The sequence below is a fragment of the Lepidochelys olivacea genome (genome assembly GCF_965140295.1).
Source record: "Lepidochelys olivacea isolate rLepOli2 genome assembly, chromosome: 3".
In the NCBI taxonomy this organism is placed as follows: domain Eukaryota; kingdom Metazoa; phylum Chordata; order Testudines; family Cheloniidae; genus Lepidochelys; species Lepidochelys olivacea.
This window is the reverse complement of record NC_140413.1, coordinates 165,374,376-165,400,000: the sequence shown is the minus strand read 5'-3', so window position 1 is coordinate 165,400,000 and position 25,625 is coordinate 165,374,376. Positions and strand designations below refer to the sequence as shown.

Here is a 25,625-nt window from a genome sequence, read left to right as displayed (position 1 = left end):
ATAAAGCTCTTTACTCAGATGTAATTGTTTATAGAACTAACTACTGAAAATGGGAACAGGGAGCATCTTTTTCCTTAAGATCTCTGATTCATATTTCAAGCCATTTCATTACAACATTAAAATTGGATGGTAGTTTCATTTTGGCAAATGAAATTATCTTTTATGGAAGGCTTTTTTGCTCATCTACTTCAAAAGTTCAGTCTCTACTTAAAATGAAGGCACAGAATTGTCATTAATCTTTTTTAATCACCAGCCTAGAAACACATGTGTTTATATACTTACCTGTACAGATTTTAGGGGGCCTATTCGCCCCACCCATGTGTGTATATGGGTCGATACATTCATTAATGTTCCGGGAGATGTACCTAGGGTACTGCTCATTAAAGCTAATGAGAGTTTCATCCTTTGACTGGAAGCTCTCTACCTAAGCAGAATAGACCCTCGTTCATCGTAAGCCATCTATTTTTTTCCCCCAAGACCTCTTGGTGGTGAAATTATAAACATCAACAAAATGTGGTGTCAATTATAAACTGCAGAAACTATTGGCTCCATCCAGTGGCAATCCAAGTTCTACCCACAAGGGGAGCATGATTCTGTTATCACTTAGCCTCAGCCTTCCTCACTCATGACATTACCTCACCCCTTAGCTATAATATAATATGAAGTTGCATGCTCCTTTATGCGGAGGAAGAGCCACAGTTATGGAATGGTAATACTTTTGCCTGTGGTGATAGAAGAGAGATATCTTTACATTAGGACTTTTTCCACAACAACACCATAGCAGATTACTCAAAGGAAAACAAACAGGTTTTTTTGTTAATCTCAACCAAGGGTCATGTGAGCACAGACATTTCAAATAATTGTATGAGATAATAGCACTATATTGATAGGCACTATATAAAATACATTGAAATAAAATGATTTTTCCTATTAAGGACAAACTGTCTATTGGTAAGATCTATCATCCATACTTAGCCCCATAAAGTCATGGCACAAGCAAAGGCACTGTAGTGGTCTCATGCTGAACAACTATTGTATAACATGTATGTTTTGCCTTTACCTCTTGTGAATGAGCATAGGACTTAGTTATGAAATCGGGGATGGCCTCTGAATCATTTGATCTGGGAAAAAAAAGGAAGGTTAGGTTGCCTGACAGAAACATTTTTGCTTAAGTGATGCCCAAAAGAAAGGTGTACTTTAAAGACAGTATAAAGAACTGTCCCATGGACTCAAAGAGCGCATGAATGTCAACTCGACACTAGATTGTTCCACTGTGTATGGGATCAAAGAACTCTGAAGAGATACAGCCTTCAGAAAGAGGGAGAGGTGTGCATGAAGCAGCACAGTGCTACTGTGAGAAAACTAGATCTTGGATCTTTATGAAAAGCTGAGTAGATGAAATGTTAAAATATCTTTTGTTACCAGTTGAGGAGGGCTGTATTTTTCAATATGGCCATGAACATCAGGTCATTAAACTGCTATGGTAAATCCAGTTGGAAGTGTTTCCTGTATTTGAAGAGGAAATTGATCAAATCCTGTGAGAAACCATCAAGATATGGCCACTTAGGGTTCTATGCAGAGAGTTTCAGATGTGGACAGCCTTTGGGAGACTCTTCAGTGAATGAGGTTCTGAGATAATGGTAAAATCCACAACTAACATATGCCTTGGGAGCTATGGTCACCTGTCCAAAATGGAACTTAGAAGTGTTCCTGAAGCTTGGTTGTCAATCTTTCTAGTCATCTGGGATGTTTGAGGGAAGGGAGGAAAGACATAACCATAGGCATCTGACCAGAGGAACAGCAAGGCATCCACTCACCAGGCATGGATGCCAACTTGAAGAACAGATTTTGTTCGCTTTGTGTTGGACAAATCTACCCATGGAAGGAACCACCTCCAAGCAATCTGAAACACTTGTGGGCTAGATGCCAAGAAATGGAACCTAACCAGCAACAGCTGAGCTTGTCATTTTGACTGCTGGTCTCAAGGTAGATGTACATGGTTTGGGGGGACAGATCCAGATGTTCCAAGTGTAACAGGATCTTGCTGTTTAGGTTTTTTGCTTTTCATTTCACCTTGATAGTTAAGATAAGTCCTCATGGTTCTGGAGTCACTCTCCATGTGGATGGTTATAAACTGTGGAAGAATACATGGAAAGAGGCTGATTTCTTCACTTGCCACTGCTCACAGCTTCAAGCAGTTGATGCTCAGCTGCAACTCCTGGGGAGACCATTTGTCCTGAACCATATTTAGACCTATCTGCGTTCCCCACCCTGACAGGTTGGCATTTGTGGTCACTTGGGTTCCTGGCAAATCTGCCAGTAATTTGTCCTTGAATAGTTGATGAGTTAGAGGCGCTCCACCAACACAGGTATTGCAGCAATTCTGGGAATAGGTGCAATAGGTGGTCCATTTTCTGAGTTTATCTAGTGACCAATAAAAAAATTGTGAAAGGGCCAGAGGTAGAGCTTTGGGATCATTTCCATCTGATCCCAATAGGCCTACAAGCCAGAGGCACTACTGTGCAGAAATCTGTTGAGTGCAGGAAAAATGATTGATGAGAACATGAATTTTGTTTGTGTTTTTCTCAGAAAATATCACTAAGGCCCAAGATGGTTTTGAAGAATTCTCCCTGATGTGACAGCACTGAGGGAGTTAGGGAGAAATCCTGCAGATAAACTACTGTAAGAACATAGGACATTCCAGTCTGGCAAATGTGAAGTGACGAGCTGTCCTTATAACTGCTGTGACAAAGTTCCTCCTCTGCCTTGGTGGGTCCTGCACTTATTGGTGGATTTGCTCGCCTCAGAGGTTCATGGCAGCCCTCAGCTTGGCCACTTTCATGGCTCAAATCTGCCGTTCACTCAGTTAGCCTCATCACTGGCCAGCATGGGGAAAAGGAAGAACAACAATCCCCGCAGTCTCTGCTGATCCACCTAGTGGATTGGGGAACAGGCCAGAGACCTTCCCCTCTGGTGGAACCCACAGTCCAGGTCAACTCCTCCGGTATCAAGTAGGGAGTTGGGGGAATGGAGGGATGGGGGGAACCCAGGCCTACCCTCTGCTCTGGGTTCCAGTCCAGGGCCCTGTGGATTGCAGCTGTCTACAGTGGCTCCTGTAACAGCTGCGTGACAGCTACAACTCCCTGGGCTACTTCCCCATGGCCTCCTCCCAACACCTTCTTTGTTCTCACCACAGGACCTTCCTCCTGATGTCTGATAATGCTTGTACTTCTCAGTCTTCAAGTAGTACGCCTTCTCACTCTCAGCTTCTTGAACCTCTTGCTCCCAGCTCCTCTCATGCACACCACAAACTGACAGGTTTCAGAGTAACAGCCGTGTTAGTCTGTATTCGGAAAAAGAAAAGGAGTACTTGTGGCACCTTAGAGACTAACCAATTTATTTGAGCATGAGCTTTCGTGAGCTACAGCTCACTTCATCGGATGCATACCGTGGAAACTGCAGCAGACTTTATATACACACAGAGAATATGAAACAATACCTCCTCCCACCCCACTGTCCTGCTGGTAATAGCTTGTCTAAAGTGATCATCAGGTTGGGCCATTTCCAGCACAAATCCAGGTTTTCTCACCCTCCACCCCCCCACACAAATTCACTCTCCTGCTGGTGATAGCCCATCCAAAGTGACAACTCTTTACACAATGTGCATGATAATCAAGTTGGGCCATTTCCTGCACAAATCCAGGTTCTCTCACCCCCTCACTATAGTGAGTTTGTGTGTGTGGTTTTTGGGAGGGGGGTGAGGGGGTGAGAGAACCTGGATTTGTGCAAGAAATGGCCCAACTTGATTATCATGCACATTGTGTAAAGAGTTGTCACTTTGGATGGGCTATCACCAGCAGGAGAGTGAATTTGTGTGGGGGGGTGGAGGGTGAGAAAACCTGGATTTGTGCTGGAAATGGCCCAACCTGATGATCACTTTAGACAAGCTATTATCAGCAGGACAGTGGGGTGGGAGGAGGTATTGTTTCATATTCTCTGTGTGTATATAAAGTCTGCTGCAGTTTCCACGGTATGCATCCGATGAAGTGAGCTGTAGCTCACGAAAGCTCATGCTCAAATAAATTGGTTAGTCTCTAAGGTGCCACAAGTACTCCTTTTCTTACCACAAACTGAAGTGAGCTCCTTTTTAAACCCAGGTGCCCTGATTAGCCTACCTGTCTTAATTGATTCTGGCAGCTTCTTGATTGGCTGCAGGTGTTCTAATCAGCCTGTCTGCCCTAATTGTTTCCATAAAGTTCCTGATTGTTCTGGAACCTTCCCTGTTACCTTACCCAGGGAAAAGGGACCTACTTAACCTGGCGCTAATATATCTGCCTTCTATCACTCTCCTGTAGCCATCTGGCCTGACCCTGTCACACTGCTTCTTTGCCAACAGGTATTGGATGGCCCTTTTCCTCAACATGGTTACAAAAATGGCTGTTACAATGGTAAACACCCATGGAGAGAATGAAAGGCTGAAGGACATTGCCTGGAGTTGATATTGTTTGTTTCTGACTGCAAAGTGTTGAAATTTGTGATGACAGAGGTGTATTGGCACATGCAGACCATGGGAGCACATACAATTTTCTGCATGTTCCAGATGCACTAAGATCAAGAAGTTTTTCCTAAAGCACATGTGGAAATAGCAATTTCCCATTGTTTATAACTGGGTCAAATCTGGCTGAACATTTCTTAGAGCCAGCAAAAAGCATCTCTCTGACCTCAGGACTATCCCTCTGTTAAATTTCAACCCTTTGGTGTATTTTAGAGCAGCGTTAAAGCTACACAAAATATATGATGGGGTTGGGGATGGCATAAAACTGGCTTCAAGAGCTGTAACTAACTCCTTGGCAGCTCCCCCTCTCAGCCCATCCAGAATGTTCACTATGAAAGAAAAGCATTAAGTAAGATGAATATCTTAATTCCATAACCTCGAGGAGGAGAGATTCCATTTTATTCTTAAATGCAGTGCATGAAATTCTGATCTCAGTTACTCAGCATAAATCCAGAGTAATTCTATTGTTTTCAATAGAGTTAATCCAGATTTACACCCAAATAACTGAAAGCAGAATTTAGCCAAGAAACTTCCTGAACTGTTTGTATTTGTCTGGCAGCAAATGGTCTGACATTATGCTCACGAAGATCACTGGAACAAACATCTTTTATTAACACATGTTTAACAGGTTTTAAAATATTCATAGGAAATGTACATTATTGTTATTTGGCACTGGTAGGTTAGACTTTTAAAAATGCATGGAATCAGTTACTGGTGTCAGACTAATGTAAATGAAAAAAATATTTAAAATATCTATTAACATTCTCTTCAGCATCTACCTTTATATTATAATATTTTTTCCCAGACAACAGATTTTTTATGGTGATGTTTACTGAATTTCCTCTCATCTTTTCTGGTTTCTTGCTAGTCATGTGAAAACAGCTATTATAAGTAAAATAAATATGGTCAAACCCTCAGCTGGTGTGAATTAGTGTAACTGTATTGACAGAGTTACAACTATTTACACTAGTTGATCAGGCCCATATACCTATATATGTGATCTTTCTATGGATATCTTTGTGCTACAGAGGCATATATTTGTGGGGAAAAACTCAAATATGGACATGGGAACATTTCTGTATTCTACCAGGTTAAGAGATTCAGGAAATTTCAACTGTCAAAATTGCACTTTAAAAAGTCAGAGGATATTGGTTAGAAAGACCAGGTATTAAGTGTAGCTCTGGCAATAAGCTGTCAGTATAGGTGGCTTTACAAGCAACACGTTAAAGCCTTGACAGAAATACTACTTATGCCCATTGCCAATCATTCAATCTTTGTCAACTGAATTGAACATCCTTTCAGAGATGGCAGCCCTCCACAATGATACCAAAAATATACAATCCTCTGTCAACATTATAGAGGTGTAAGCTGTGTTGGTAAATTACAAACACAGAAATTGTTGGATACTGGAGATACATCAGCATGTATTCTTTATTAATGCAAATGGAGCAGGGCAGGGCAATGAATGCACAGTCACGGAGGGGATAGATTTTATAACTGCGTTACAAAAATCGTGTTTTTCAAGATGAAAAACCAGATGTGGCAGCAACAGTTTAAGAAGCAAATGAATAGCAATTCTCAAAACGTTAGAGCTGGGCAAATATTAATGGAAAGCTTTCCATTAATTTTTCCTCAAATGTTTACATGAATTCACCTCAGCCACATCATGCCCCTTTTGTGTCTACTACCTACGGACATTAATGCAATCAAATTTTTCATTAAAATGTTCGTAGAAGGTAAAATTCACTCCTGTACAGAAGGCACAAGTCCTATGCACCAGTAAAATCCCATTTATGGTCTTAAGTGGGAATAAAGTGGAGCATAGGTCTTGAGAAAGGTCTCTGAACAAGAGTGAATTTCACCCAAAAAGCATATTTAGAAGTTGCACAACACATATTTGCAGAAACCCTATTCTAAACTTATACATCAATGACTGAGCTCAATGTGTACTCATCCCACACAGGAAAAAAACAATATTGTGTGATTTACCTGACCATTCTCAGAGAACTATTATAGTCTGAACAACAAATACACACAGATAACTGTTCAGTCAATCCACAGTTTTAAAAAAAAACATAAAATGTATGAAGTAATTTTACACAACAAGTGCATTAAAGGAAATTATGATCTGATCAAAAATCTTCACAGGTAGAAAAGAGGCTAAGTCTCTGGTTCTGCAAAGATTGACTCATATACTGAACTTTTTTCATTCATGTGAGTAGTCCCATTTAAATCAATGGGGCGACTCAAGTGCTTACATTTAAGCACTTGTGTGTTTCCAAGATTGGGGCCTACATTTGTCTGAAAAGTTACCTCTTGTGAATGATTTGCCCAGCTGTAAAAAACATGTCTTCAACTGATGATTTATTAAGATATATTTCTGTTTGAGACATTTTCTGAATACAGTCTGCTTTGATCTTAGAGAAAGGGGTGGGGACAATGAGGAGCCACAAATGGTGGCTAGTTTATACCTCAATTAATTCTGATACTTTAGGTCCAAGGTGCCTGATTTTGTTTTTCACACCAGTGTAAATCTGGAGTAAAAGGAAAAGCAGGACCAATTAGTTGGGATTTTATTTTTTCAATTAGAGAAAAATATTTTTCTCTCAGAATTTATCTTGCTTATTAAATGAGTTATATGACAGGAGGCATCTCTTAGGCAATGATTTTGATTGTTCTGATATCTGGTATACTGGGGTCATTAGCTAATGATTTGAAAAATGCAAGAAAACATTTTTCAAAAGCAACAGCACCTTCAAGAAGTGTGGTTATGGCTATACTAGAAACATTCATTACACAGCCATTGGACTCCAACTATGTTGTATCTGAGGTGTATGTGCATTTGTGTGTTTGGTAACTGCACACCTTCTCATGTGTTGTTTTCATATTGTACCTAGTACCTGTGCAACATATGTCAGTTAAAATGGCTACATTCACCCCCCTAGCTTTAATGTATCAAAGCAAGGGATTGTCAAACAAATGCAAGTAGAGTGAGTTTGCAAAATATGGACCAATTAATGCCAGATACGGTGGATGGGTCAAGGGGTTGGCAATAATAAAATGTGCCTTCTTCTTACTGATCACTTGTTTGAATCAGTATCCAAAAGTCCTACAGAAAGCTGTCACACTACTTAGATGGCATCAGCCCAATGACCATAAAATAAATGACATCCTTCTTTATATCCTGAACAAGACGACAAGGCTATATCTTCATTTACTACTGACTTCAATACATTTACTGATGTAAATGAAATCAGAATCTAGCTCACAGAATGCAAAAAAACCCCTCACTCTAACAAATTATACACATTAACAAATATTTTTCTCTATCTGCATATGGCCATATGTGACTAGAGAGAGATATTATATAATGAAATGAGGTATTTCTCTGAAAAATATTCCTTTACATTCCTTTAATAAACAGTTCACACAACTCATACAAGATTTTTTAGGTATTTTTATTACTGTAGCTTAGCTCTCAGGGAGAAAATATGCTATTACTATTAAGCTAATAAAATGAGATAAAAGAAAGAGAAATCATATGCGATGCTAGGCTAGCCAGCAGAAGGATATGTATTTGTATTATCTGCTAACAGATGTTTAAAATAAGTGGGAATGCACTGTGTATTTTTGCAAGCTACTTACTGTCCTCTGCTGTAATCATTTGAGTCCAGTCACTATATGTATTACCATAACCATTGGAGACTATCATTCTCATCTCGTACATTGTATATGGCTGAAGATCTTTGACTATGTAGCTTAAGGAAGCAGAGGGACTGGAAAATAACCTGGAAAGAAATGAAGAATGAGTTATAAAGCTCCAAAATACAAGGGGGGGGGGGAGGTAGAAAAGAAGACCACAGCCACCCTAGGGGTGAGCCACATCTAAAATAATTTTACTTCTCTTCACTGACAATTTACAGTAGCATTTTATTGTTTGCATACTCTAGAATATCATCAGTGGAATGCCTAGGCCTCATCTGGAGTCGGTAACTGGGTAAGCCTGGAGCGTTATTGCGAACTGGTGTAGACCAGACAACCTGAAGACTGGTTGGTGTGGCAGATGAAAGCCTTGGAGGCAGCATGCCATCTGGAGCTGTCAAAAAACATGGATGAATTAGAGCAGAGAAAACCGTGGAGAACATATGCTGGATGGAATCAAAATGCTCCATATACTGGAAAAACTGTTCCTCAGGATCAACAGCGATGTTAACATGGTCCATTTAATTTAACATTTTTGTTACCGAAGTATTGTACTTCTTTATGTTCTTCTTTCCAATACGCTTACACTAATATCACTGGGTTGAGAGAAACGCCCAAAACGCAAAAGGAATTCAGATGTAACATTCTCTCCCACCTGTTAGTATATCAGTCCCCACCCTGAGCCTGATTCTGCCAACTTTACTCACATTGAAATCAAAGGAACATCTCATTGAGGAAGTATTATTCAATGTGAGTAGCAGGGCAGCAAAGTCAGGAACTTTATTCAAATACCCCTCCCCTTCTCTCATTAAAAACTTGACACACATTTTGGTAAATCAGATACTCAGCTGGTATAAATGAATGTAGATCCACTGAAGTCTGAGGATTTGGAACAGTACTACTTCCATTTGATTAATTCTAACTTTTATTGAGTGGGCCCAGGAATCATCGATCCAGCCCTATTCCAGGTTCTGAGGCAGCTCTTCAACTGGTATCAATCGGTGTAATCCCACTGAAGTGATTTACATCAGCTGAGATTGTGACATTATGTTTTTCTCACCATGAAGGACTAACCTGCTTGATAAACCTTTCATGTATAACACATATGACATTTGTGTATTGGATGCCAAAACAGCATATTTTCAGAACGTTAAATAGAAAGGTTGGATTATTTGATTTTTTTTTTCATTTAAACTTTTGTAAAATGCTGGTGTCTTTGATGGTTCAGTAGTTATCATCTGCATCTTTCTGTGGTCATCAAAATAGAAATTTTTCATCGCTGTTCTCTTTTTCTGGTACCAGGCTGACTGGAAGATTACTGTAAACCAATCTATGGTTCAGCATGTTCAACTGGCACCTACATTAAGGAACTGCAAATGATTGGCAGAACTACTAAACTGGGCACTTGGGTAAGCAGCACGTTGTAATTTAGCTTTATGATCTTCATGTACCATGTGAAGAATAGCTGTCTCCCAAGTGGCAAAAAACAGACATTGTGACCACATGGTGCCTGAATCCTTTCTGCTAGAGTTTAAAGATTAAGTTCTTCTCTCAGTTACCATACATTCGTGTAAATCGAGAGACTCCACTTATGTCAATGAAATTGTTCTAGATTAACACTGATAAACTAAAATCAGAATTTGGCATGCAATATGTTCTAAAATCTGTGTGTGCAAAATACAGTACACATACATAATCATTCATTATTTTAGCATCCATTTGTAAAGTGCCTTGTATGGTCAATTGTAAGTAAGCTCTGCCAGTACAAAATGAGAACAAAAATAAATAGCAATTAAAATAAAAATACTTTGCATTACTGTAGTGCCTTTCATCAAAGGACCTCAAAATGCTTTTACAAACATTCACTAATTAAGCCACACAATCTCTCTATGAGGTAGGGCACCATCTCATTCAAAATTAAATTGCATCTGAAGTTTAAATGTACCAACTGTTTAAGTACACACACAAACTCTACATAGATCAAGACCAGAAGTATACCACCACTAGCTGAAAATGCCGGGGGAATTCAGGTAAGGGAATCTAATTAACTCACTGGTAATTTGGCCAACAAGCTGGGGTTCACACCACTATATTTGAGAAAAGTATTATGAAAATATAACATATTGCCTGCTAAGGGTGTGGTCCGCTGGCTGGGTCACTGAACTGTGCTTATTCCCAGCTCTGCCGGTAGCCTGCTGTGTGTGACTTTAGGCAAGTCCTTCGAAGCCCTCTATATGCCTTAGATATCTCATCTGTAAAATGGAGAAAATGACTTACCTCTTTTGTAAAGCCCTTTGAGATTCACAAATGAAAAGGATCAAATAAACTCTATGTATTTTTATTAATTATTATGGTGGTACAGGAATGTTCAAGTGACAAATATGTAGCTGTTTGATAGTCAGCTATTTACAATACAGATATGAATTTAGTTGCCTAGATAATCAAAAATTAGAGGTCCAAATATATGTCATTGTACTGGTACAATGAAAAGAACAATAGAAAATGTGGGCCAAACTCATCCCCTGTATAGGTCCATTGACTTAATTTGGTCCTTTGAGGTTTTCAAATCTTAGAATGTACAAAATATATACCTTTTGTATAAAGGATTTCCTGGATCTTGCAGAGAATGTCATTAATATGCATTGTGAAAAAGAAGACTACAGGAAGACTACTCACTTTTGAGTCTCTGTCGAGTAATAACTAGAAAGGTGCTCTAGAAAACTAGTCACATTTTGATCATTAAAACTTCGAAGTGTTTCACAAACAACCTGATCATTCTAAATTAAATATAGAACATATTCTGGTTATTTCAGCTACTTCCCATAACTGAGATGTTAATGTAATATTTCCCTCAGTTTAACCCCTTTTATCCTACTCTTATTCCCCAAAGTACCCAAGCAATAACTGGTAACCAGAAATAATTTAGCTGCAGGTTTCTCAACGGAAGAGCCATGTATCTATCAGCTTGATATATTGTCTTTAAGATGCAATGTTGCTCAAAAAGCTCCCCTCAAGCTTTAATATCACCCTCAGGGGGCAACCACTCCATTTGCAACCTACTGAATCAACATCTTGTCCAGTAAATCCTAACTAGACCTGGTAAAAAAAAAATCATGCTTCATCTACAAAAAGAGAGTATAAAGGATGGGGAAAAGTCTTTAATTACCTGTCTACCTTAACTATTGTATTGTGAGAGCAAATGGAGAAAGAATTATGCATAATAAATGGTTTAAACTGGCAATACCACCAGTTTTGAGAGAAAATGTAATCTAGGCAATAAGATACAGGAAGATGAGCCAAGAGATGCATTCTACTCACTGATCTGTCACGGACTTGCTGAGTGGCTTTTGAAAAGTCACTGAACATCTGTGCCTCAGTTTCCTCAACAAAAAAGGAGCTAATGATAGATCTCTAAGATTTTCAAAGATGACTGAGGATGAAAAGCCTTTATACAGTGGCTGCACTGTACGTGTTTCCTCTATTCTGAAAGACTCTACTGCTTTGAGAGAGATTTACCAATCACAAGTGTTTTCCAAAGTCCATAGGGCAATCTCTCTCAAAAACACAAGAAACTTTTAAACTGCAATCACCAAAAGTAATCATTATTATTTGAATGATTAAGTGGTATATCCATTAAATGGATCTGCATTATTCTACACTTCAGTACAATGCCACGTAAGTTAATGAGAGCAAGAACATGCTGAAGGGCTACATTCTAATATCTATTAAATGGGTGTAAATTCAGAGTAATTCCAGTGAAGTCATTCTAGATTTACAGTGGTTGTAACTGAGATCAGAACTGGTCCTCACGCTGGTATATCCATAGTATCTGCAGAAGGCAAACACAAGAGTTTATAACTATGCAAATGTAATTCTAATAGTATGCCACATCTGCACATGCAAAATATTTTAAAATAGCACAGGTGCTGCATTTGCTTCTTATCTAAATGTTTTCCTTACACATGTGCGCATGCAAACTATGACAGCAGACATTTAACTACTGGGGAAGGAACTGGCTCTTCACAGTTTGTTGCCATAAGACTGAGGCGCTATTGCAATGATAACATAGTTCTGTCACTCTGTCTTTGGATGAATGTCTCCTTAAGTCATGTTCACTCTTGCCCTTTTCCAGGTCTAATTCACACACTTCGTTTCTTTATTTCACTGCATTGTTGTTTAGCCACCTCTGATTCATTTTCTCATAGGTGTCCATTCTAAGACCATATTATTCTAGTCACTTTTTCTGGCAATATGTTCTGCACCTTGACATTTGTTTCTCTTGGTTTTCCTCAAGCATGCCTGTTACCTTGGTGTTTGTTCTGTCCGCATAATTCCTATCATTGCTTTCTCCATAATTCTCGGTATAGGCACATGTTTTTGTCTCATTTACTCAGTGAGAGACCATGTTGCTGGGCCATATGTCATCACTAGAAGGGCATGGTAGTTATAAACCTTTATCTATTGCCAAAACAGAAGATTGCTTTTTCTGTGTCTCATTTTCACAGGTGCACTAGAGTCATTCTGGTTTCTCTTTTAACTCCTTCAGTCAGAACATCTCACTTATTCAATGTGTAATATACACATCCAATATTCTTGGGTTTTTCTTTTCAGTTATGTACCCAAGCATCTTATCCTATCTGCAATGTCACTATTGCACATGATCCATCCTACACTTTGTAGATCTCAGAGCTGATCTCTGCTATCCCGAAATATTGTTTGAAAAAGGATGGGTTTGCTGGCCCACTCACAGCAGATAATACTTCCTCTTTTCTTGCTCGGGTTTGGAAGTCTTCACTGAGGTGTACCTTTCCTTCTGACTTAATCATCTGCCTGTTCTTTTGTTGGCATTTTGTGGAGGTCTTTAGTAGCAGTTCTGCCACTGGGACACTGACCTACTCAGAAAAATTTGATTTTTGAAATTTTATTTGAATCCTTAAATCTGTTTTTATCTCAATTTTGTGCGTAATTCGTAGCTGTTAATTTAAGATCAAACTGCATTCATCTGCATGCAACAATAGCTATTCCAGTAACCCAAGTTGTATAGTACAACTTTATTAGGCAATGGCAAAACAGCAGCAGCAATGGGACTTCAACAAAGCTTTGTTCAATGGCCTGGCGGCCACAGTGAAAAACTGAAGGACAGTTTTAAGACAGCACTCTTATGGAGCCTGACTTCAATGGAGTTACTCCTGGTTTACATCAGTTTAAGAAAGAACAAAATTAGAGCTGATTTTTTCATACAATCTTAACTGTATTCAAGGCATCAGCTTCTGAAGTGAACAGAAGTGTAACAGATTTCCCCTTTCCAAAAGCATTAATTACCCCATCCTGAAGTCAAGGCTATAGGAGCAGCATTTAAGATGTGTGTCCTGTGCCTTATGTTGTTTTAAGACGAGAGCACAGGCACACTACTTCAGTCAAGTTATATAGAAGTTTATCCGCACTACCCAACTTGAACTTCTGCTAAACTACAGAAGATACAAAAGAATGCCAACAGACAATTAGTTGACTGATTATTGATTATAAATACCTGTCAGAGACACAATTTATAACTGCTCAGTAAAACCAATTATTTGTCATGATGTTTAAAAGGGTACCCAGGCAATACAATTACATAGTAAATACTATTACATTTAAAAACTTCCCCCATGTACAATATTCATATGGGTGTCACAAAGTCCTTCTAAAACCACAGGTGAATAGAAGTGACTGAATCCTTTCCACTCCCCACACAAAGGCTATGTCTACACTACTGCCAGATCAACGCTATGGCGATCGAAGCACGGGGCGGTCGATTTAGCGGGTATAGTGAAGACCCACTAAATCGACGGCAGAGCATTCTCCGGTCGACCCCGGTACTCCACCAGTAACAAGAAGAGTAAGGAAAGTCGACGGGAGAGTGTCTCCCGTCGACCCAGCACAGCGTAGACACCACTTAGAGTAAGTTGATCTAAGCTACATCGACTCCAGCTATGTTATTCACATAACAGAGTTGTGTAACTTAAGTTGACTTACTGTGGTAGTGTAGACATAGCCAAGCTCTTGCAAACAACATGACCACACCTTTTTACTACCTCGGAGAGTGCATGTAGCAGAGGGAGGGACAGGATTCTGCCCATCTACTCTGTGTGTGTTATCTGCAGGTGTTTTATGAACGGTCTTAAGAAGGGAACCTCAGAGCTGAAATTCTCATTTGTTATACCTTTTTGGGGTACAATATCTTATTTGGATTTATTTGGAGTCCTTTGAAGATCAAGAGTCTGAACAGCCTGAACATTTTCTGTTGGAGCAGTGGATATATCAGGGAATTGAAAGCAGCCTACAGAGCCTTTAACTCTAGGTTGTTGGTTCAAATCTAGCCTATGGTAGTAACAAACAAATCATTACCACTTGATGGTTTTAATGGGAACATTAGCTTCAGTGGGCCGTCCTTCGTATGTGTCTTAAGAGGTACGATAAAGTAGGACATTAGATTGGCACTGTGATTAGTTCAGTACTAATTTTTTTATATGAACCTTTTTAAAGCAATGTATTTGAGGCATCTGTAAAAACTTTACAGTAATATTGCACCTAACAGCTGGAGTAAAATACTACTCTTCTGTGTAGGATCCATGCTTGAAGTTGTGGCCAAGAAGAACAGTTTTGAGAAGAGCACAGGTCAGGCGGGCCTGGGATGGGCAGCCACACCACACAGCATGTTGCACACTTACTGCTTCTTTGAAAAGCTAGGGTATACTGAAGGTGACTGCAGGACTCATGGTCACTAGATCACACTCCATCCAGCCATGATGTGCCTGACATCATGACATGCAATTTACTCCTTTATCATTCTTTTCCCACCTGCTGAGTGGGAAAGAAAGATTTCCTTCATCTTCTACTCCCAGTAGGGATGGTGTCCCTACCCTCTGTTTGCCAAAAGCTGGGAATGGGCAACAGGGGATGGCTCACTTGATGCTTACCTGTTCTGTTCATTCCCTCTAAAGCACCCTGAATTGGCCACTGTTGGAAGACAGGATACTGACCTAGACGGACCTTTGGTCTGACCCAGTACGGCTGTTATGTTCTTAGTAATTTATCCATGCAACACAGTAGGATTTGGTCCTTACTGAATTCTTTTATATATAATACAAATATAGATTTATGAAAGGAAAATATGTAAAGCTCAGTGTGTCCTACTTATCATATTTACACCTGAATTCCTGTATTAGCGATAGTTTTTTCTGGTTAATTGCTGTGCATAGATTACTAAGGTCATAACATGGCTCAGGCAAAGTCAATTTCACAACGATGGTCATCTATGTCATTGCTGTCCTTTTAGATTGTTTGAAAATAGAGTTATGGTAGCTTCGTGAAGTGCATAAAACAAGCACTTACTGTAACTCAACTGAAAACTGCACCTCAGAATTCTTCTTCCCCGTAACGGTTGAATTTCTCTTTGCAAAGGTGCTCCCTTTGGACATTCATAAACACACTAATAATTTACAAGAGCAAGAAGTTCTCTCTCTTCTCCTTTCCTATTCACTTGTGTGGGCATGTACTCTACAACTTCACCTGAAAGCAAACTGTTTACTGTTTTCATTTATTTGACTGCTGCAATGTGCTGTGGTTTATAAATGAAAAGGATAAGGAAAACAAATATTTTACATTTTGACTAAAAAGGAACGATATGGTCCATTGTTTGTATTAATAACCAAAACATGCCACAAAGCAGACATGTTGCTAAAGATCAGATTCTACCACCCTTAACAACACTGAGTAATAATTTCCAATGAGGCTACTTGCAGAACAAGGTACTACTCAACATGGTGGGGTAGCAGAATCTGGCCCTTAAAAACCAGTCACAGTTTTGGACTGGATTCTGATATTGTTACTCATATCAACTAGCATCCTACTCCATTAATAGTCCCATATAGATGATTTCCCTACTACTCACGGGAGTGAAGTGCTACTTTGTGTGAATAAGTATAGCAGAATCAGTCCCACTGTTACTAAACAAAAAGAGAGATGTTTGTCAATTAATCTCACTTGTTTATCATCTACAGAATAAGAGGCCAGTTACCTAAAGGTTAGCTGGCTATTGTTCATGAAGGATCCAATAACTAATGTGAGAAGTGACTGCTAAGTATGCATTGTGCAACTAGAGAAAGATCTGGACTACAAGTTCAAACTAGTCTAACTTCTTTAGATTCTTTTAGCTTCAGCACAGCTAGTAAAACTTATCTGTAACAAAAAAACATTTCCACTGACTTTGACCCCTTTTTCTGTTTGCAAACTTTCTGCAAACAGATCATTCTTTTTAAAAATATATTATTTGGGATGTTGAATCTCTCAAGGAGAAGACTGAGAGCCCTGTAAGGAGAAAGATATAGTGGGAGATAAGCAGGCTAGGAAATCATAGGACACTTCAAACATTTTCTGGTCCTCTTTTTCCACATTTAATATATTTGGCTAGGCATTTGGATGGCAAATTTTACAGTAGCTGAGTACTTCCTTATGTGCTGGAGACACAAATATATAAACCAATTTTATTAGCTGTCTAGTACATTTTACAATCAATTCTGTCTTGTCACATTCACATCAAGTAACTGTGTGTACACAGGGTGGCCAGATGAGCACTTCATGCACAAATATAATTGTTCACATGTGAACATGCTCATTTGCACACAAATGCCCTCCTCAAACATTCAGGGGGAAAAAAACAAACAACCCCCCCCCCCAAAAAAAAACAAAAAGTTTGCTTGAATATTCACGGGGTGGGGAGAAGGGAGGTTGAAGATGGTGACATAGAAAGACATTCTTGTGTCTAAGGGGATATGGGTTCAGTCCCTGCCTCTGCTACAGACTGCCTGTATCAACCCTGGGCAAGTCACAAAGTCTCCAATCCAGCAAACCTTTAGTCATGTGCTTAAACATAACCATGTGGATACTGTCCATAGAACTACTCAGGTGCTGAAAGTTAAGTACATGTGTGTAAGGGTTTTCAGGACCAAGGTTTTAGTCTCTCTATACTTTAGATCCTCATTTGTTAAATACGGTTAACCATACTACTTATTTTCTCCCAATCATTGTTTGTCTTGTCCCGTTTATATTGTGAGCTTTTCAGGGGAGGGACTATCTTTCAATATGTGTAACGTGCATCACACACATCACATTAGGGCTTTGGCTCTTGAGCCTCAAGGTGCTACTGTAATAAAATAAATAAAGGTGGTTTGGCTTCACTGTAATTCAGATTCTGTGAATATGTTAATGAATAAGCTTCTCCACTGCTTACTCTGTAGTACTCTGTGAGAAGTACAGAGAGTTAGACCATGAGATTACATACATACCAATTTCCTTAATCTTCTGGAATTTATCTGGGTAAAGTAAATTTTTGCTGTATAAGAATAATAACCTGTTCTTGGGTTTGGTGCATAAGAAAATGTATACTGAAAAGCACCATGAAGACAAAGGGATACATTCCCAGAGAATATATGGGGTTTTAGCCATTCCCTTCCTGTCTACCTTATGGTTTAAGGGCCCAGTACCGCAGCATCTAAACATCTTCCATGGTCATAAATTGGTATAACTTGGTTCCCACTGGACTTCATGGGGTCTTTACCTCCTTTCCTTTCCCCGGTTATAGGAAGCTTTGTCCATTTAATGGAAATGTGAGTCATGCACCTAAAAACTGCATGTGTAATCCTTCAAAAATTTACTCCTAAATGGTTTAGTAGTGTCTTCTAAATCTTAGCTTTCTGTAAATTTCCTTTTAGTTACAACTGTATTTTAGCAAATGGAAGCTAAGAAATTATCTTACTACTTTCTTCAGTTAAACTGTATTTTCTAGTATGAAGAAGAATATCATTTCCTGCTTACCAGAGGTGAATGGGAATGAAAACAAACCCATCAAAGCAACAATATTAAGTGGAAATGCTAGTTTGTGCATTATCTTAACCTACTGCCTTCAATTCTCTATAAAGCATATACCCTTTGAAGTAGCCTGTATGCTCTAGTTTACAAAAAAAAAACTACAGCGTATGGCAGGCTCAGACAAAATACCAAAACTGATTGTATATTTTATTAAAAGCCTATTTTTTTTTCTCTCTCTCTCTTTTTTTTTTTTTTTTTTAAAGAAAAGTCTAATTTCGTTGTTGTTCCCTTAGGTACACAGTACACAGTTCATAATTCATTTGATATAAAATGTCAGTTTAGATTCTTGCACTTCTTTGATAAATGAGAAAAAACATGTACACTTCAATTTCCGTCTACACAGTTCTACCAACAAACCAGGCCCCCCACTCCCATTGTGCTGCTCAAAGACCTTTGTGTTCAATTAAACATCAAGATTCAGAAACTTTAGGGAATGATATTTCCAAGACATACAGTACAAATATGAGACTGGAAAAAAAGGTAATCATTTTCCTACCAGGTAAAATGATCTCTCCCAAAGAGCACCTTTGATCTCTGAATTAGTTCTCAGTTATAATTTAATATATCACAATTGTTAGCAGCTTTCCTTACATTCATATATAAAGTGATATAGTCAGCTCCACAAAGCAAACCACCACATTCTGCGGCTTTTTCTCTTCTCAACATTTGCTTGTGCCTCTATACCCGTGAGTGCTAATGGGGAAAATGTGTGCATATCACAGGAAGTGGGGGGGAACTCATTTAATGGAATCAGTGATCATTCATACTGTAGAGCAGTTTTGCCTACATCACCCAAGCCTGTCATTGACTGGCACGCTGTACTAACAACAGAAGATCTACATGCAAAACAGTAGGATCAGGCCTTTAGTTGTAGGAGGAAATTATTACTATTAGAAAAATAGCAAAACACAATGTCTATGTAACTATTAGTTATTTTCTCATGTAACAAGTGAGATCCAGCCTGATAAACCCAAACAGTAAAATTTACAGAGTAAACAAAAATTCTTATCACTTCTCAAAACTGCCAGCTACTATGCTATGGCTGTCACGTTACATTACAAGCTGGTATCATAGTGGCAATATCCATAAATTAATACATATTAGAAAATAGCCAATTTAGGACCAGATTCTGAAACTTACTCACCCTGACAAATAAGTCATTTGATTGGCAGTATGAGTAAGATGTTACTTGTTCTGAGCAAAGGTATCAGAATCTGGTCCATAAGTAAAGAAGTTGCAAGTTAGCTTTGCAGCATTGAGGTGTAATCAGGGTTGCGTCAATATCTAATAACAATAATGCTGACTAAGGAAAAATAGTCCTTTTTAGCCAGGACCCCAAGGGAAATAATCTCTGCCAAATTCAGGGCTAAAAGAGAAAAGGGGAACCAGGAAGCAGACTGTGACACAGTCATAATCCAGTTCCTAGTCTTCTCCTGGGGCAGAAGAACTAAGCTTGCTCAGTACAATTGAGCCTACAATGCTTTCTATTCATTGATCTCAATACAATTATTAAATATGATATTCACTTTTGGATATTCACTCTGTTGTTAAAGACATTACAAATACACCGTATATTCATTAATGCACCGTTGGCACCAGATCCTCAGCAGGTGCTAACTGCCGTAGCTCCATTTGTACACCATTGAGGATCTGCCCCTCAGCATCTTGACTACAAAGGACTTGAACACTGGTTTCTTGTTCAACAATTGGCTGGCCTAGCCTAATTGTTTGTAATCACTTTAGTTTCACTGTAGCACGTATCCAAGTCCAAGCTAAGTTGGCTGTGTTTTGCCCCGCATCCCAAAACATAAGCAGAGGCACTACTGCCAACTCTGCATATATAAATGACAGTACATGAAGGGATGGAAAGGAAGACTCATGAAAACACTACTCCAGTTTTCTTCTATTGTTTTTCAAGAAATGTAAAAGGCAATTAATACTTCCTTTTTTTTAAACCAAGAGACCATGCCACTGATTTTATGGAGTAAGCTTTCAAAACCATTGTGGAGGTTTTTTAGCTGCCTGACTCCCACTAAAATCAACAGGAGTCTCCAATACTCCAATTTCACACAATACTCTGAAAATGGTAATTTTCCTAAGAGTGATGGTCTGAGCTATAGTTCAACAGAGTCCTCAAAACTTCTGAGAAGAACAAAACAAAAAAGAGAAGAAAAGTAACTGCATGTTTTCTTGCAATGGGATGCACCAAAGAGCTGTGAGTGTGTCGTTTGGTCTGTGAAGCTGTGACACAGTAATAACAGCATTTTGCATTTTCAGATGATAGTGAAAACATTCACCTTCCAAGAGAACAGTGTAGAGATCTACCATCAGGCAATGATCCGAGTTCTCTGCTCAGACATTGACTCCCTTTGTGGCCAAATTCAGCGTTGGTGATGTGTGTGAAACCCCAGTGCCTGCATGTCTGTGACCAGACCAGAATGTAAGCCTCTGTTTCTGTAGCTCACGAATGCTTATGCTCAGATAAATTGGTTAGTCTCTAAGGTGCCACAAGTACGCCTTTTCTTTTTGTTTCTGTAAAGTGAGAACAGCTGCTTCACAAGAGTGTTGAGGGCTAATTAGTGAATGTTTACAGGGAGCTTTAAAAACAGTAAATCACTATATAAATATTAAGACGATGCTGAATAGTGCCATTGTGACATGAGTCACTTCTCTCTCCCATCATGAGTGATTAGGATAGTAACTTCAGTAGGAAGCCATCCCTTGATCAGATCCTTTTTAAGTGAGAGGGTTTTTTTTGTTTTTGTCAGAGGGAGAGGTAAGGGGCTGCACACGGACACAAAGCTACAAACAGAAGTGTAACACACATGTATGTATGTACAATCACGCAGACACAGAAAAAAAGTCATGATGAGAAGAAAAAAAACTGCATGGAGGTCAGCATCCAATGCTATTGGCAGGATTCACAAAGAACTTGATCGCAACCTTAACCTCCACAATAAGGGCCAGTGTATAACTGTGCTTTGTCATGAGCAGACCAGAGAATGCACTGTGGCACAGACAGTCTGAGGTTCTCCACTGATTTCCCCTTGCTTTGAGAAAGGAGCAAGTTATTTCACCTCTTGTCATGGAACAGCTTATTCTCTCCTGCAGGCCAGCCAGTTAACCCTAAGAATTGCACCAACGAGGCTCCTTCACGATAAGAGAGAGAATGATAAATTATGATAAGTAGGGGGAGGTCAATATCCAGTGACAGACGTGACTCCAAAATAAATAGATCTCTTTTTAAAAATAGCATGAATTCTGAAGAGACTTAAGAACCAAATGGAAGTTAAAGATAGGATCAGATTTATTTTCAAACTAAACAAAATGCGAGCCATATAGGGGCTATTTTAATCAGAAAGGAAAGATACAAAGGCAAGAGCACTTTTATGGCAATGATTCTTAAGGAACAATGTCTCTCTTTTTATCCCCTGGTGAAGAGGAGAAAAACAGTGGTTTTGATTTCTCTCCACCCTTCTATTCTTGCCCTCAGGAAGCTCTTAAGAGAGTCCCTTAATTTCTTTCTCCCCCTATGTAAACCACATGAGAATATGTAAACGCGTTAGGCTGGCAGAACTTTGCTGGAGGCTTGTAGAGTCCATTGTAAGCAGAGGAACTTCAAAGCTTCCTCTGCTGTGCTCACTAACACAAAGTTGGTGCTTTAGTCATATGTTTTATAAGTAGAATAACCTCTACAATCATGATGCCTTAATGCAGGAAGTACAAAAAGTAAATGACAAAAACCTGAAATTGGCCTCGACTCCCAGTTTATGAAAATGCCATCTTGTTGTAGAAACTGCAGCAGTGTTGTCCAAAATAAAATAAAAGGAGTGTAGAAAAGGGCTCAAATCATGCGACTGCAGCAGCATAAAAAATAGGTTCCCAACTCCCCCACAACTTGTATATATGTAAAAACAGGTGACAGGACAAATTCATGATGTGATTTCTCACACATCTTCGGTATATTTTCACTAGGAACATAAATATTTTATTGTAGGATGTATCACAAAGCATGACGACTTTATTAGCAGTTCTTAACAGTCTTGGAAAGATTTACACTGAATGAAAAACAGTGCACAAATAGGCTTAAGATTTTATTTAAATTGCATACATCGTCTAAATTGTGCACTTGTTTTATACACAGTTGAATAGGACGGACAAGAAGTTTATATGGTGAGAGACTGCCATTTTAAAATACCATCCACTGCTAAATCCCACAACAGCCTGGTTTCCATATTTTTTATATATTTTTCTGTGTTCATATATCAGTTTCTAGTTCTCTAGCATAAAATATATTCTGGTACAGTTTGTCTGCAAATGACTATGCATCACTTAAGACTCATGCTAATGACTAAAGTTCTGCAGAGATCTAGAGTGAGCCCCCTGCACCTAGCTACAGCTAAGCCACCCAATTCACCATGCGCTAGGGCAATCACTTTGTAACTGGCCACATCAGCTTTTGGGTTAATTGCACCTTTATAAATGTACTATCTTGAGCTGTTTGATGTGTTGTCTCATCTGCATTCCCAAATCCAGTACGAATATCCAGAACCTCCCAGATCATACAAAGCTGCAGATACTGGGTCAGGTCTTTGATAACCTCCTCACTCTAGCTGCTTTACACTGCTTCTGGACGAAGTAGCCTCAAAACTCATGTAACATCTAAGCAGTGATTGCCCAAGTGTATGGAGAATCCTTGGGTGGTTTAGCTACAGCTATGCCACGCCTTCACAGCTCCCAAAGGAGGGGACAGGAGACAGGGCTCTTGCAGGCTAGGTTAGAGGAAAGAGGCGTGGCAAGAATGCCACTGAACTGATGATAACCAGAGAGGGGAGGTTTGTTGAAACTAGGTGCAATTTAGAACAGCTGCCTCAAATTGGTTCCTGGGTGGCTCAAATTCAGTGAGGCAGGTGTACCACTGTGCCCCACCCCCATTTGAATTTGAAAATGTGGTCTTTCACCTGTGCTCCCCTTGCCCCCCATTTGCACTTTGTCTTAGGCCAGCTAGAAAATATAATACTGCCTTTCCCCAACCCTTCCCCCACCTGCCAGCCCACACACACACACACACACACACACACACACACACACACACACAATCAGTTCCCTGAAAATGATTTGCTGCACAGATTAGGAAAGGGAGGATAAAAGCGGGAAGGAGAACTAATGAAAGTGACAATCAGATAAATATAGCTGAGGCTAGAGGGGGATTTTTGTTTCATTTGAGACATGAGAACAACTCCCACTTTACTACATAAACACATTTACAACCCTACCCTCATATCCCATGCCACCATCCTTATGGCCAAAAGCTGGATGTCCACACAGTTTATCATTGTTACTCCTTAATTAAGCAGGACATTGCTGAATGACATAGCGCTAGCATATCCTCTCCTCAGACACTGCCTGCTTATTGAATGGTGATCAAAATTTTCATTCAAAACCTTTTAACACCCTCTCCCCCAAACACACACAAATGGTCTTTTGGGGTAAGTGAAAACTTTTCTGAGAACCTTCTGTTTCTTAAAAAGATTCCAGTTTTTCATCCAAACTGGAACTGCTGCTATTTTGAAATATCAGAGGTTTCAAAATTAAGTATTTTAAAATGTTGATATTTCAAAATACCAAAACCTTGAGCTTTTCCTTTTTGTCACTGAATGCAACAGAATGAGATCAAAACATCTTTTTTTCATTCTTATTTTTTTCTGATTTCATATTTTCCCTGTTGCCACTCTCACTTTTTAAACTAAGAAGTTTGGAAAAGGCTACAAAAAGGACAATGGCTCCCCCCATCCCAAACATTATTCCATTCCATTTAGAGGCAAAACGGGGCATGTGGGGAGGATAAGGACTGAGGATGGAGATGAAATATCACCATCAACATCAGAAATTTGAAATATTTGCTTTTTTAATTAAAAAATTCAAGAAACATGATTTTTTTAAAATTTTGTTTTGGAATGAAATTACTCAAAATTTCAAAAATTTTGATGAAACTTTTTCCTTTTTTTTATTGGACCAGATTTAACATGGACTCTCATGGCATGGCAATTCATACCCACTGGGTCACAGGAATAACCCCAATATTGTGGCCTTTAGCCCCATCCTTAAATACTTTGGACCTGACCATCCCATCCTTACATCACTAAATATTCATTCATTCAAGTAGTCCCAATGTCTTCAAGGAGACTACTTTTATGAGTAAATGCTCACCAGTATAAAAGATAGCACAATCTGGCTCTTATTTATTTATAAAATTAGGTCAATGATCTCTGCCATGTGGTCTAATATCCAGTCTCATAGCTTGCTCCCTAAGGTAAAAGTGTCAGGGGGCCCTCTGGCTGCAATATTTGTGGTCATGTAAGTAGTTGGTGATCAAACACCAAGGGCTGTACACAAGGAGGCTCACTTTTCAATCTTGTGAATAAAGAAAGGAATAGCCTGAGCATGGAGGAAGCTGAGTGCCATGAGAAAAAGACCCAATGGAGGATGAGTCCAGTAAAGAAACTGAAAGCTCCCTCACTTGTGCATCTCTGTATCTGAGTTAATCATAAATACAAATATGTTCCATAAATTATGCTAAAAATTAAAGAGATCCCTTTCACTGTTTATGCAGCCATTTTCTTAATTAGAGAGTGGCTTCTAGAGGTGGGAAGGGAATTGGTTTTCCCAGCCCACAAAGGTTTTTGAGATTTTGAAAGTTTCCCCATTCCTCATCAGGCTAGAATCAAGAGATTTGTGAAGCTTGTCAAAAGACACCCCTTCTGGGATTGCTAATAGCCTGGTGGTTGGGCACTCACCTGGGCTGTGGGAAACCCTAGCTCAAGTGTCTGCTCTGCATGATTCAGACCAGTGTCATGAACCTGAGTCCCCTAATTCCAGATGAGTGCCCCTACCACCAGACTACTGGCTATTCTAGAGTGGGTCTCTCTCAATCTTTTCTGCTGAAGCTGTTCCAACTTGTACAAATAACTAAATATTTATTGGAGTAGGAACTTGAACCTGAGTCTACACATCCCAGGAAAGTGCCTTAACCATGAGCTATAGAGTCAGTTTCTTTCTCTCTCTCTAGTTTGGGCCAGAAATCCCATCCGGGACCTGAGAAACTGGGACATTCCCACAAAGAGTTTCCGTTGCAATTAATTGGCATTTCCTCATTGTACAGGGGATTCATTCACCGCAGGAGCACCTTCTCATGGCCAGGTATGGTGCAGCTGCTGTCTGTAGGCAGGGGGTGGGAAGAGGCGGGGCATGGGTGGGGGATTGGGAGAAGGGATGAAGTGGGGGTGGGGCCTCGGGCAGAGCGGGGGTCAAGCATCCCCGGGGAATGTGGGAAGTCGGCGCCTCTGCAACCAGCCCCTCTTTAGCTGGTCTTCATTGTCAGTTAGGTTGGCTTTCTCTATCTGCCAGGTATGTTAATTGCCCTCTCAGGTCCATATTAACCCTGTCAGGGCCTGTGTGG

At 39.4% G+C, this 25,625-nt stretch overlaps 1 protein-coding gene across 2 annotated transcripts in view; it reads right to left on the bottom strand.

Annotated features, from left to right (window-relative positions):
- USH2A (usherin) overlaps positions 1-25,625 on the bottom strand; it is a gene marked incomplete at its 5' end in the record, with an annotated part of 586,511 nt that overhangs the window by 183,853 nt on the left and 377,033 nt on the right. For both annotated transcript variants that reach the window (XM_084623291.1, XM_084623290.1), the window contains 2 exons: positions 8,201-8,343; positions 8,501-8,651. In XM_084623291.1, coding sequence (XP_084479417.1) covers positions 8,201-8,343; positions 8,501-8,651 — 294 coding nt within the window. The remainder of the gene's footprint in view (positions 1-8,200; positions 8,344-8,500; positions 8,652-25,625) is intronic.